At 40.4% G+C, this 12,896-nt stretch overlaps 5 protein-coding genes across 10 annotated transcripts in view; 4 read left to right on the top strand and 1 right to left on the bottom strand.

Annotated features, from left to right (window-relative positions):
* On the top strand, positions 1 to 2,870 carry LOC100123826 (probable palmitoyltransferase ZDHHC24). Its single transcript, XM_003426660.5, has one exon. It carries the CDS (start codon positions 1,355 to 1,357, stop codon positions 2,210 to 2,212), a length of 858 nt encoding a protein of 285 aa, XP_003426708.1. The 5' UTR covers positions 1 to 1,354; the 3' UTR covers positions 2,213 to 2,870.
* Positions 2,871 to 2,980: 110 nt separating this feature from the next.
* On the top strand, positions 2,981 to 5,670 carry LOC100123828 (NEDD8-activating enzyme E1 regulatory subunit). Its single transcript, XM_016985740.3, has 8 exons — positions 2,981 to 3,292; positions 3,432 to 3,596; positions 3,799 to 3,981; positions 4,067 to 4,562; positions 4,642 to 4,775; positions 4,850 to 5,052; positions 5,128 to 5,264; positions 5,349 to 5,670. Exons 1-8 carry the CDS (start codon positions 3,225 to 3,227, stop codon positions 5,577 to 5,579), a joined length of 1,617 nt encoding a protein of 538 aa, XP_016841229.1. The 5' UTR covers positions 2,981 to 3,224; the 3' UTR covers positions 5,580 to 5,670.
* LOC100114702 (probable small nuclear ribonucleoprotein Sm D1) lies at positions 5,611 to 6,933 on the bottom strand. The gene is made up of 4 exons (XM_008209131.4): positions 6,765 to 6,933; positions 6,528 to 6,604; positions 6,107 to 6,304; positions 5,611 to 6,027 (listed from the first exon to the last, which is right to left on the bottom strand). The coding sequence occupies exons 1-4, from the start codon at positions 6,776 to 6,778 to the stop codon at positions 5,945 to 5,947; spliced, it is 372 nt and encodes a 123-aa protein (XP_008207353.1). The 5' UTR covers positions 6,779 to 6,933; the 3' UTR covers positions 5,611 to 5,944.
* Positions 6,934 to 7,157: 224 nt separating this feature from the next.
* The window catches only part of LOC100679718 (neuronal calcium sensor 2), a 144,906-nt gene continuing 139,167 nt past the window's right edge, over positions 7,158 to 12,896 (top strand). For 3 of the 6 annotated variants that reach the window (XM_032600479.1, XM_016985745.3, XM_016985750.3), the window contains exons 1-3: positions 7,193 to 7,244; positions 7,839 to 7,894; positions 7,979 to 8,035. Coding sequence is in view for 1 of the 6 variants with exons in the window: in XM_016985743.3 (XP_016841232.1) it covers positions 10,895 to 11,084 (190 nt within the window). In the remaining 5 variants the exon portion in view is untranslated. Of the gene's footprint in view, positions 7,245 to 7,838; positions 7,895 to 7,978; positions 8,036 to 9,274; positions 11,085 to 12,896 lie in introns of those variants that run through there. The other 3 variants (XM_032600480.1, XM_016985746.3, XM_016985743.3) reach the window with 2 other exon arrangements.
* LOC100114742 (neurocalcin homolog) overlaps positions 8,344 to 12,896 on the top strand; it is a 156,488-nt gene continuing 151,935 nt past the window's right edge. Inside the window, exon 1 of the mRNA XM_008209125.4 lies at positions 8,344 to 9,268. The gene's annotated coding sequence lies outside the window, so the exon portion shown is untranslated. The remainder of the gene's footprint in view (positions 9,269 to 12,896) is intronic.

Below are 12,896 nucleotides of genomic sequence, written 5' to 3'. Positions count from 1 at the left end.
AAAACTCACAATAGCTGTTACATAGTTTTTAGGTTGATTGCGATTTTATACAATCGAACTTTAACGTATCTTTGAACTTGATCAACAAAGAAATACTATGTGTAAGTATATAACTCAGTTCATCTCGTGGAAGATTATTATAAATTTTTTAAACAAGAGCAGAAGGATGTACTTATATTATCTGATAAATTAATGTTGATTTTGACTATAAATGTGTATAGCAATGGTGACTTTTTTCATTTTCTAGTATTTTTTGGTAATTACTCTATAAATTTTATAAATTATTATTATTTGTTTACTTCAATATATAAACGAATGATGATTCATTAAAAAATTTTATAGGCTGAATTTTCGAATATTAATCAAATAATAAAACAAAAAATTAGCATTATAATTTGATCGTACGCAACAATGTATATTTGTATAACAATAAAGCGGACAGATTTATGTAAATGTAAGAAAATTATAATTTTCGGTACATATCTTACGCAAGTATATTGGACTGCAAAGTCTGGGAAGTGTGAATTATGCGAAGTTTATGCAAAATAGCTTTGCACGGGTGATAATTATCTATATAGATCATGAAATTTTCTTCAGTATATAGTATCATTCTTATGAATTATTCAGATCATCTTGAATAGGGACTATACGAAAAAATTAATCGCAAAAAGAATCTTCTGAGAATTTGCAAAATGAGTAGATTTTTTAATTACAGTTCAATTGCCGGAATCAATGAAAAATCAACTACTGAACGCAAACTGATGACGCGGATGAATAAAAAATTAATTATAATTACCATCTCTAAAAAAGGAATACAAAACATTGGCGTTTCGTATAAATTGTACAAGATGAATTTTTTAGTGCAAATCAATCGGGTTTTAATCGAGCTATTAATTTGAAAATTATTTCATTTCATTTTTATTCATATTTAATATCCCATTACTCACAGCAAGTCTTAATCGCTTACATTTCAGAAATATTTCTTTAGTTCCGAAAAGTAATTTTCTTCAAAAACCTTTAAAATCATCTTTCCACGCGGCTATATATATATAGCACACTCTACAGTGCGAACAAATGCAAAATCAATAACAAATTTCAAAACTCCTCAAGCCCTCGCATTCGAGCTTCAACATCGGAGAGAAGCAGCCCATATAGGTAACTAAGCCCCGGCTGGTAAAGTCTTCACCCACACCTGCAGTCTTTATCGACCGAATCACGTGTGTTTAAACGGTTCCACATCGGTGCGGCTTCTGCTGCGCCTAAACATGGAAGCTCGCGTGACGAGATAAACAGCAAACAATCCATCCCTCATCATCCTCGGCAACGAAAAAATCGACAACGAAAGTGTAGAAAGATGTTGATCCGACGGAAAATTCTGCCTCGAACGGCCAGCGACATCCTCTCCACGACGTTCCTGCTGATAATCGTACCGTTGCTCTACTGGTTCGAGCTATGGGTTGTCCTGCCTAATCTGTATGAGCCCGGCTCTGCTATGTATATATTCCACTTTTGTCTGGGAAGCTTCATCATGATTAACATTGTGGGTAACTTCACCTATACCGTGCTCTCTGATACCAGTACTCAACGAGTGGTAGTACCAACGAGTAAAATGAATATTAAGGAAGGCTGGAGGCTCTGTGCTGTCTGCACGTCGATAGCACCTCCTAGATCTTGGCATTGTACAACCTGTGACACGTGTATCTTGAAGAGGGATCATCATTGTATATTTACAGCCTGCTGTGTGGGACACTATAATCATAGATACTTCCTGATGTTCATATTCTATTTGTTTGTTGCTACGGTGTATTCCTTTGCTTATAATAACTTCTTTATCTGGAGCAGGATACACTTTGAGTTTCCTATGACTATCGTCAAACTGGTGTTCCCTGTGGCTATATTTATATTCGGATTCGATGGCTCGATGGAACAGTTCTACTTGATGCTCTACATCGTCACTGTCATAGGAATGCTGTTTACTGGTGCTCTTTGCGTTTACCATTTCAATCTGCTCTTCAATGGCTGTACTTCTGACGAAAGAAACAAGAAGAACTATAGCTACAGTTTGGGATGGAAGCAGAACATTAAAGAGGTTTTTGGCGACAAATGGTATTTGGTATGGTTAATCCCCTATGTTCCATCCAAGTTGCCACAAGACGGAGTGTCCTGGCACAGATCCAGCAAGTGGAATATGAACAATAGCAAGTGCAAGTAAAAGCTTGCAGTCAAGAGTGAGAAAAAATATGAACTGCTTGTATAGGATTAATTGTTGACAAAACTTGCTAAGGGACCAACATACATACTTGTATAGGCAAATTATTTTATGTTGTAGACCTCATTTTGTTATAAAGATTTTGTAAAGCTCCATTTTTTACAACTTGTAAATGGTCCATATATTAATTTGATTGAGTGAGTCATAGACTGAAACAATGATTACAAGAAAATAGAGTATACTTGTGTTTGCAATTGTTTATATGTAAAAAATGTTGTAATTATTGTACTGAAAGTGTATATGCTTATTGTTACTACTAATTTTTCACTTTGTTAAAATGAAAACCATGTTTGACATTATGTTTTCATCTATCATAATCATCACAAATGGTTTATACATTAACAATATAATTGATTTATATATGTTTGTATAATTTTTTACAAACTTACGCACATATGTCAAACAGAGTTGTGTAATTATGCTGTTATAAATAATGCAAAATATTCAATTGCTTATCTACACAATGATGTTCTGTGATAGAGAGTTTGCATGATATGTGCAATAAAAGTAACCATTCTTGTGTTCACTATGCAGAAACTATGGGAATGTGAATTACTACACTTCATTGAAATAAATTGTAATATAATACAAAAAATAACTATACTTTGATAAATTTTAATCAATTTCTTATTCTCCGTAATCGCACATGAAAAATCAATATAGTTCAACCGGAAAATTCAAATACATATATAGCTATATAGGCATAAGTAATGCCATCTATCAATTCGCAGAAAATTGTCGAATTTCGCGCGCGGCGAGAGTCGCGAGAGATTCAGCAGATTTCGTCATATCTAGAGCCTACAGGTAAGGTTGGATTCTATGTGTGTACGGGCTTGTCGGCGAATTTTTTCACCTTTGTTTCAAAAGAAAAACATTGACTCGAATGAAAGAAGAACGCAATTTGGTTAACCATTTGTAAATATTTTTCGACAATAATTAGTTTAAGCAATAAGCAATGGCTTCACCAGCACCAAAGTCCCCCGAACAGTCGGAGAAAAGTCGGAAATACGACAGACAATTGAGGTGAGGTATTTTTGATAAACTGGGATGATTCACTGATTTGAAAAAAAGAAAAAAATGGAATCACATTAAAATTTGGATATCGCTCGATCAATTTGAGTAATCGCAGAGTTACTTGAACGTTTCTGTGAATTAATTACAGGTTATGGAATGATCATGGACAATCTTTATTGGAATCTGCACACGTCTGCCTAATAAATGCTAATGCACTTGGCACTGAAATCCTTAAATCACTCGTACTGCCAGGGATTGGTGCCTTTACCATCATCGATGGAAACAAAGTGACGGATGAGGATATTGGATCCAAGTAAGAGACTATATTGAGAAATGAGTCGGAGGATTGCAGTAAACTCTCTTGTTTTTTAGAATTGTAATTTTGCCATTGCATATAATGTTTTTTTTCAATTTAATATGCTACTGTCAATCTTTCAGTTTTAATCACTGAATCGTAACTTTGAATATCTGATAACAAGACTATACTAAAATTGTCCAATTATTTTGTTTATTAGTTTTTTCCTAGATGCGGATAGCGCTGGTAAATCACGTGCTCAGGTAGCTACGCAACTGCTGCTGGAACTGAATTCTGATGTGAGAGGAGATTACATTGATGAAGGGCCTGAACAGATTCTAAATAATAGTCCAGACTTTTTTAACAATTTTACCATTGTGATTGCCTGTGCAATGCCAGAGAAGTAAATTTGAATTCAACTTCCTACATTTTTTTTATATTATTTTTAATGTATTTATATTTTAAAATAAAAAAAATGTTGATTGCAGATCACTTATCATACTATCCAAAAAGCTGTGGGAATTAGATATCCCTCTAATTGTGTGTAGATCAATAGGATTCATAGGTTGTGCAAGAGTTCAAATCAAAGAACATACTGTTGTTGAAACGCATCCAGACAATGAAATACCTGATCTAAGATTAGATAAACCATTTGAAGGATTGAAGAATCATTTTGACAGTATAGATCTGGAAGCAATGGACTTGAAAGACCATTCTCATACGCCTTATGTAACTGTCCTATACAAGTATTTACAGAAGTGGCTTGAAACTCATCAAGATCTACCAAAAACTCGAGTTGAAAAGGAAGAATTCAAAGAGATGATCAGAGATGGCATAAGGAAAGATGAAAATGGTGTTCCTATTGGTGAGGAGAATTTTGAAGAAGCTATTAGAGCAGTTAATACATGTATTCGTCCTACAACTGTGTCAGGCACCGTCAGTGAGGTTCTAAATGACAATAGCTGTATCAATTTGAACTCAAAAGTAACTATCATATTTATATTTAGAAAAAATTTGATTGTAAACGTAAAACTAATAATTTTGTTAATTGTGTATATTTTAGAGCAGTTCATTTTGGATTATTGCCAAAGCTATAAGGGATTTCATGGAACATGAAGGTGGAGGCCTTTTACCTCTGACAGGTGCATTGCCAGATATGGTAGCTGACACTGAAAAATTTATTTCCCTTCAGCAAGTGTATGTACAATTTCCTTATCATTATAATCATTTTATTCAAACTTTTAATTATCAATTAATTTTTCTCTTTTTAGGTATCATAAGCAAGCAGTAGCTGATGTGGAAGCAGTGTGGAGGAGGACTCTTATGTTATTGAGGCAATTAGGTAAACCATCAGATTCGATACCTGAGAAGGATGTGAAGCTCTTTTGCAGACATGCATCTGAACTTTGTGTCCAGAGGGGGACTTGTATTGCGGATGAATATGATCCTAAGTTGATTAATACAAATAAAATAGGTAAATCTAATGACAAAGTTTTACTTTTATGAATATTTTTGAGTTCTCTGAAAAAAAATAAAAACTTTTTTTCAGCACAAGAATTGGAAAATCCCGAAAGTCTAATGGTATACTATGTGGTATTAAGAGGAGTAGAAAAGTTTCAAGCAGAGTATAATGCTTACCCAGGTGAATTTGATGATCATGTGGAGCCTGACATTGTTAAACTAAAGGTATGAAAGACTTGAAAGCTCCTTATTTTCGCACTCGAAACAAACAAGCATGGATAATTTAAATAAATTTACTCATCATTTCAGGCCTGCATATCAAAATTATTAGGTGAATGGGGATGTGGACCTCTGGTGAAAGATGATTATGTGCACGAGGTGTGCCGGTTCGGAGGTGCTGAATTACATTCTATTTCTGCAACCTTAGGAGGCCTTGTCGCACAGGAAACAGTGAAATTCATAACACATCAGTACAAACCAATCAGTAATACTTTCATTTATGACGCAGCAATTTTAGAAGGAGCCACCTTCTTTTTCTAAGTTAAACAATAAAAAAACAAACTCGTTATTATTACTTTAATTATATTATTTAATAATTGAATTATTACGAAATACAATTTTATCATTTGTATATCGCTGGTACATATTAATTACGATTCTTTGAGAATTGATGAAAACTCAATCCAAAAGTAATGGCTGATACACTCTCCTGTACTATTACAGTTTTATGAAAATTTTATACATATAAATATCTTAATCAATATATTTGGTTATAAAAAGTTCATGATGGGTTTATCAGCAATAGGAGATACGAAAGATACTTTATATATAGTAGAAAATACGATTTAATCATTGAACTTAACCAAACACTCTTTAATTGTTTTTGGAATGAAGTTATTACACTACTATCGCCTGCCTCGTCCTCTTCCTCTACCACCACGACCTCCTCTGGCACCTCGTCCTCCACGACCTCTGCCTCTTGCAGCTCCTATGGAATGGAAATTGGATATGCATTGAAAATTGGCTGACTATTTTAAATCATAGAGACTGCTTAATAGATTACAAACCTCGAGCGGCTTCCTTCTTCTTAGCCTTGGCTTTGGGTGTGTCGTCGATTAATAATGTTTCCAAAGGTAAAGAGTCTGGTAGAATGTAGTATCTAATGTTATTTCCTCTTAAACTAAGAGTATCCAGTTGCACTGGATCCCTGTTTTTTATCGTCATCTTGACTGTCTTTAAATGTGTGTTCATTGCTACGTCAACACCTGGAAGTAATAGATATTTTGTTTATAAAATAAATAAAAATATTTCACGCTTGTCAATAATCCACACTCCAGGCAACAAACTCAAGCGTTCAAAAGTATATTCTGATTTTCCAAAAAGAGAAAAATCAAACTCCAAACTCTCATTTCATATTGTTATTATTTATGGAGCAGTTTCAAATTCATCTACTCTTGCTCCAAAATGCAGTTGACAAAGCGTCCTTACCAGTGATAGTTCCATGAACCTGGGTTCCATTCTTCAGCTCTATCGTGACCGTTTCGTGGCTCAGTTTCATCAAAAACCTGTGTAACAAAATAATAACGTTTAAAAGCCCTCCTGGAACCGGATTAAGGTTAGAAATGACGCGTGGATGTTTTTCCAAGTTTACACAAACGAACAAAAGTTTGTTGGGCAAACTTTTTCGCGGAATAAGAGCGGAGGAACTCGCTGCAGACGTCTTACCTCACGAGCTTCATGATGCCGGAAGATCTGTGTAAATATTAACAATCGAATAAACTGCAAACACCGGCTAGTATCATAAGTACGATATCCGCTAAAACGGCATCAGCAAACATAACCAAACTCGGGTGAGCGTCATCATGTGCGCGCAAAAGTGCAATTTCGATGTTGGCAGCAGTGGCGTCAGCACTGCGCGCGAAAGTGTCATATTTAATTTCGTTCGAGTCAACGGTTGTTGAAACAAACAAATATTTATGTGGTTTTGATTGACGAGATAAGAATCGTTTTCTAATCTTTCGGTTACCGACGCACGATAATATTCTCTCAAACGGTCTTAAATTGGAAAAAAACAAAAATCACAAAAAACTGTCGCGCGCAAATTTTTCCCAAAAATCGGAAAAACATAAAAAAGTCGGTCGCTCGAGTCTCCTGACAGTTCCGCGCAAGAGAGCCATAAGAGACATATCGGAGCTCGTCCAAGCGGTAATCCGATAATTCTCGTTTAATTTATCGTACCGATACGTATTCTCTAATTCGATAAAATACTTCAGTATACGAATCGGGAAATTTTACGCTTGAAAATAGCAACAGACGTGTATAACCTCGTCCGCTCGTATACGATATATTTCGTCCGTCCAAATTGGCAAAGTGTCAGTATATGTATGTGTGCGGGCCGCCGCAGAGAGAGAGAGAGAGAGAGAGAGAGAGAGAGCGCCGCTACTGTCATTTCAGAGTCGAGTTTTATTAATTTGACATCGCGTAATATATATATATCCGCCGCAAATGGACACATTAACGAAAATTTATGCAAGTTTTTATTGAGGTCGCTGTTGTAAACTGTGCGCAGGGCTAAATATAGCCCACCAGCAGCCGTCGACGTCGTATATCGCGTTTTCCGCCCGTCTCGTGCGGCGGCTTGCATACAGTAGATGCACATCGGTCGCTTTTTTGTTATATACGTATTGCTCTTCCTATATATACGTATACACGTGTTTGCGAAACGGGCGTAGATAAGAGCGACACTCCGGCGCGTCGACTACTTCGTATACTCGTATAGTTTAATTATGTCGTAAACAGGTTCGCTTCGTTAGGAGAGACCCTTTCGCCGAGATATAGGGTAGATTGTAATGAATGTATGAAAATCAAAGTATAATCCCTCTTTATTATACATAATAATTTTTTCGTATCAATATTAACAATACAAAACGTCATTCCAGCACTGAGCCTCCATCCACCATCGCCAGGGTCGCACGCGCTCTCCGGCTCTCCCGCAAGTAAGTATATACACACATCAACACTCCATCCCCGCACACATCTACATCCAACATGGCAAACCCCGCGGAGCGCGAGCTCTTGCGCAGATCGTATAGGTATATATAAGTGTTGCGGCGGGAGAGAGAAAAAACTCGCCCTCTCACACCTCTCGTCGTCGAACTTCGCGCAGCGCTGTATATAAGTATACATACATACATAAGGCTGCGCAGAAAGGAGCTGCGAACCCGGCGAGAAGAGAGTCATGCGCGCGTGAAAAAGCCGCCGCGCCGCTGCTGCTGCTGATGTTCTGTGTCCCCCTATGCAGTGTATAGAACACCGTCTCTCCGCCCACACCGACGGCGGCGCTGCTGATCGCGGTTCTCTTTCAGACTGCTCTCGTCTCTCTCCTCGCGAGCCACCAGTAGTACAGCCCCGACGGGCCAGCGAATAAACGGCTCCCGCGCGCTTATACACACGTATATGTATATATACATATATATGTATACACGTACATCTTTCTCTCTCTCTCTCTCTCTCTCTCTCTCTCGCGTTTAACCTAACGTGTGTACGTGTGTAATAATAACAACAATAGTACACAGGCGAGAGAGCATCGCAGAGCCGCGGCGACGTGTGCCGTGCCAGTATAATACGGACGAAGCAGGCAGAGTGAGTGCGCGAAGGAAAGGAAAGAGAGAGAGAGAAAGACGCGGAGGCGCACATCTGCCGCGCCGCCCGGAGACACTATAACGCGCGCGCGAGAGATAGAGGTTATAGTATCCGCCAGAGTGTGCAGGGAGAGAGTCGACAGCACGGACAACTCTCGAAGAGAGCTATTATATCCGCGTGCAGTGCGCGTTATTAGTGCTATCCGGAGCCTGTGAACCTGGACATCATTATCGGGTCTCTCTCCCTTTTTACTCGGTATACTACTTGTATACCAGTGTATATTCAAGCTGAGCCAGCAGCAGCAGCAGCACTTGTGATAGATTGATACAGAGATACACCTATACGCGTGTGCTCTCTCTCTCTCTCACTTTGCGTGTGCCTATATAGCTATATACCGAGACACACGTCGCGCGCGACTGAGAGAGTTAGAAGACGGTGTGCGTGTGACTCTTCGCTGCGCGTGTACACACCGGAGTGCAGAGAAAGAGAGAAGCAGGTATATATAGTATATACGCTGCGCGGATCTCTCTTCGTGGTGCGACCGCTGCTGCAGTTCGTTTTCATTCAGCGAGACGTCGTATCCAGAGGTTTGTTTTCCCTATATGCGTGCGAGAGAGTTTGCGTTCTTTCCTTATGACCCGCGGACACATCTCCGTCTCTCTTTATCGCCTCCTGCGACGAACCTATATCCTCCTGCCTGCGTGTCAGCTGTTCGCCGTCTCTCTTTCTCTCTTCTCTATACACTCGGATAAGCGCGTGCATCGGACAATTTTTATCCTTCTTTCTCACACGTGGGTGTGTGTGTGTGTGAGGCTCTCTCTCTTGCCAGGTACGGGTATACATAGACTAACGTGTTTACCTGCGCCTGGCGACACTATAGATACCGCGAAGGTTATGGCGCTCGACGCTTGCATAATAATTCGAGTTTCGTCGGCTTTTTTCATTTTCTCCCGCACACACACACACACACACACAGAGCCGCGCGGACGACGTACTTACATCCACACCTGAGCGGGCATTGATTTTGCCATTATACGCGTGTGGCGTTCGCGTATTTATAATTCGCCTATGTAAATACGAGAAAGAGGGAGGGAGAGCCGAGCAGTGCGATAACGAGCTGATGCAGCGCGCGTCACGTGGTGCATCAGTCTCTCTCTCTCTCTCTCTCTCTCTCTCTGGTCGCGTAGAAAAATTGCGCTCGATCAATCGTGCTTAATGACGAAAAAAAGAAGAGAGAGAGAGAGAGAGAAAATATGATCGACTACTTCGCCGCGATCCATCAGAATTATTAAACAAATCTTTCTTCCTCTCGTCTATCTGTCTCTTGGCGCGAAGAAAACGACGGCTTTTTTCCACCAGAAATTCGCGCGAAACACGCGAAAAAGCCCCGGGGAGGCACAGCATTATCGACTATACCCAGCAAAAATTTATCAAATTTTGCCGCATGAATTCACGCGGAGGATAAGAGAAAGAGAGGGAAAAAAAGAGGCGGAAGGTTGTCCTTATATCCCTTATGTGTGTGTGTGCGATGGTGGGCTGAGAAAATAAAGAGAAAATGTGCGCGAGCGACGAGAGATTGATCAAAGTTTATTATTGTCCGCGAGCTTTTTTACTATTTTTATTGTGATTTTTACCGTGAATGTTTTTTTAATATCACCCCTAAAGTGTCGAAGACTAGATTCATAACCGTTATAGCTTTTCTCTCCCGGAGTAAATTCGCCAAATACGATAATAGCCGCGCGCGGAAGTAGCAGACGACGTCGACGAGGACAAAGAGAGAGAAAAAGGAAAGAGAGAGAGAGAGAGAGAGAGAGAGAGAGAACTCGGCGTAAAACTGTCAAACGCGATAAACGCCTGATGCTCTCCTCTCTCTTTCTCTTTCTCTCTTACTCTCCATTCCACGCGCGTATAATGCCTAATGGATTAAAACCGTACGTTTTTCCGGGCGTCCGATAAAATTTTTACGCACACGTCGATAGTCTCTCTCTCGCGAGGGTGGCTGCAGTCGAGTGTATGTATATATACGTATGCGAGAATAAAGAGAACGAGTGGATGTGTATGTGTGTGTGCGCGAGAGAGTGTGTCAAGGCGAGGCATCGGCTTCCTGGACCTGGCAGCTGAAGAAGAAGCAGCAGCAGAAGAATTTTCGAAGAGGAGCATAAGTACAACACAGCATCATCGAGTGGTGGTGGTGGTCTTCGTCGAGGAAGGTGATGCGCATAAATACACCCAAACATGGAAAAAGAGAGAGAAAAAAGGCGGGGGACGTCGAGAGAGTGCAGCAGCACGCGCGAAATGATCCGCGTGCAGTGTGCCGCGCTAGCAGACGACAGAGCAGCCAACTGCGCGTGCGCGTGACGCAGAAGGAGGAGAAGGAGGAAAGAACACACGCGCCGACACCCGGTGAGTTGTTATTTTCACGTTCTCACGTTCAATTGATTTTTGGCCTTTCGCGCCGTTCACGTGCGTGCACACACGTGTGCGCGCGTGTATGGGAATTGGCGGAGGGGCTATGAGTTTGATTATTTTCGGGGAAACGAAAGGATTTCGGCGCGCAGGGAGAATCGACGCGTGAAAAATTTGGGGCCTTCCGGGCGATGCGTTCGCGCTCGAGGATGATTTTCCGGACCCTTGGCGCGCGGGAGGAAAGTTTTCTTTCGCGGAGACGGGGAGATATAGTTTTGTTAGTTCTTCGGAAAAATCAGGGGCGATCGTGTTTACAGAGCTTTTGGTGGGCTCTGCGCGCGCGAGGTTGATGAGGTGCGTCGTCGTCGCTCAACGAGTGGGCCTTTTTCGATGACGAGTGTGAGGAAAATATTTATTGTTATTATCGTCTTCGAGAGGGTCGTTGTTTTTTTTTAACAACGACCCTCATTTTTTTTTAAACATGTGTCAAACGTGAAGTGTATACTATCTGGGTCAGATGATACATTCTTAATTTGAATGTTGATGACACACTGAGATAATGGCGTGTTATCTGAGCCAACACAGTGTTTCTTGAATACTTTAGCGGGATGAAAAATAATGGCATGTTTGGTATATCTAAAAATATAACGTTGGATTGTCTCCCGACGGATTATATAGAGACCGTTGAGACGATAAGAATTGAATGACTCAATGCTTATGGTTGATTTAAAAATTTTGTACATATTTAACCAAACGCGACAAACTCTCACGTCAGAGCAGCATCTAAACAAAACGTAAACGCTTAATAAGAATAGCATAGTTAACAGCAGCCGGTTTATCGCAGAAAATTTACGCGATTTCGAGAGCCTTTTTGCTCCTCGCACATATACATTACGTAAATTCGCACACAATATCTCATAGATAAAACCCGTGCGTGTCTCGAGTGCAACCGGCGGCGGGTACAATACATTCTACGGCTAGTCTATTGGATTCTGTCAAGAGCTGCAATGGACAATGTTTAATTAGAGTCCCCTTGTTTACCCCTATAATACCCTGGACCACCCGGTGATTTTCAACTTTAGTTGGAGCAAGCTTCCTCCTACAAATTCCGTCTGGATTAGATCTACGAGGCGAAGATGCAAACTAGGGGGACGACGACGATGTTTCTCGAGAACTAACGATAGTGGCCTTCCTTATACCTCGTCGTGATGGGAAATTAACGAGTGTCCCCAAATTCTTTCCTCGTATAAAATTTTTAAAAGAAGAGGAATTTTAAAATTCGCCCACTCTGCGACCTGTATCTAGCAGAATATCGATCTCTCGATTTTTCAACAAACAATTTTTCATTCAAACCTCAAAAGTGTGACTTGCGTTAATTTTCCCCCAGCTTCGATTTTTCCACCCGACTCTCGCATCAAACTACACTTCAAACCACCCCCCCCCTCCATATTGAAAAAAATGCCGAGAGAGCAAGCGCGGGAGAGTAGCGAGTTCAGCAGCGCGAAAGCCAACTCAGATAGACATCGAGATAGAAAGAGAGAGAGAGAGCGAGAGAGAGCGAGAGAGAAAAGGAAGGGTCCCGTCTCTCTGCATTGTTATTCCGGGAAGCATGCGACGATTGTCTTAGACGAGCTTCCGGAACGAAGAGCAGCGACGCAGCCAAGCGTTGCGTCGGAGGGATGATGACGACGCCGCCTTTTGCATTATTTTCTCTTGACGATAGTTTCTTCTCTCTCTCTCTTTTTTTACTCCACGCGCGTATCTGTGTGCTGTGGTAGATATAGAGGCGTGTCGTAGGTAGTATAGATA

Source organism: Nasonia vitripennis, chromosome 5 (genome assembly GCF_009193385.2).
Source record: "Nasonia vitripennis strain AsymCx chromosome 5, Nvit_psr_1.1, whole genome shotgun sequence".
Classification (NCBI taxonomy): domain Eukaryota; kingdom Metazoa; phylum Arthropoda; class Insecta; order Hymenoptera; family Pteromalidae; genus Nasonia; species Nasonia vitripennis.
Note: the sequence above shows the minus strand (reverse complement) of the source record. Positions and strands in the feature narration are given on the sequence as shown.

Bases quoted from the DNA above. Each gene is read 5' to 3' on its own strand.
- LOC100114702 (XM_008209131.4), bottom strand. The intron at 6,305-6,527 runs GTAAGGACGCTT...TATTACTTCCAG, and splicing joins GGTTCATGGAACTATCACTG to GTGTTGACGTAGCAATGAAC. The intron at 6,028-6,106 runs GTTTGTAATCTA...TCCATTCCATAG, and splicing joins GAAGAAGGAAGCCGCTCGAG to GAGCTGCAAGAGGCAGAGGT.
- LOC100123828 (XM_016985740.3), top strand. From the start codon at position 3,225: ATGGCTTCACCAGCACCAAAGTCCCCCGAACAGTCGGAGAAAAGTCGG. The intron at 4,563-4,641 runs GTAACTATCATA...TGTATATTTTAG, and splicing joins GTATCAATTTGAACTCAAAA to AGCAGTTCATTTTGGATTAT. The intron at 4,776-4,849 runs GTATGTACAATT...TTCTCTTTTTAG, and splicing joins TTTATTTCCCTTCAGCAAGT to GTATCATAAGCAAGCAGTAG.
- LOC100123826 (XM_003426660.5), top strand. From the start codon at position 1,355: ATGTTGATCCGACGGAAAATTCTGCCTCGAACGGCCAGCGACATCCTC.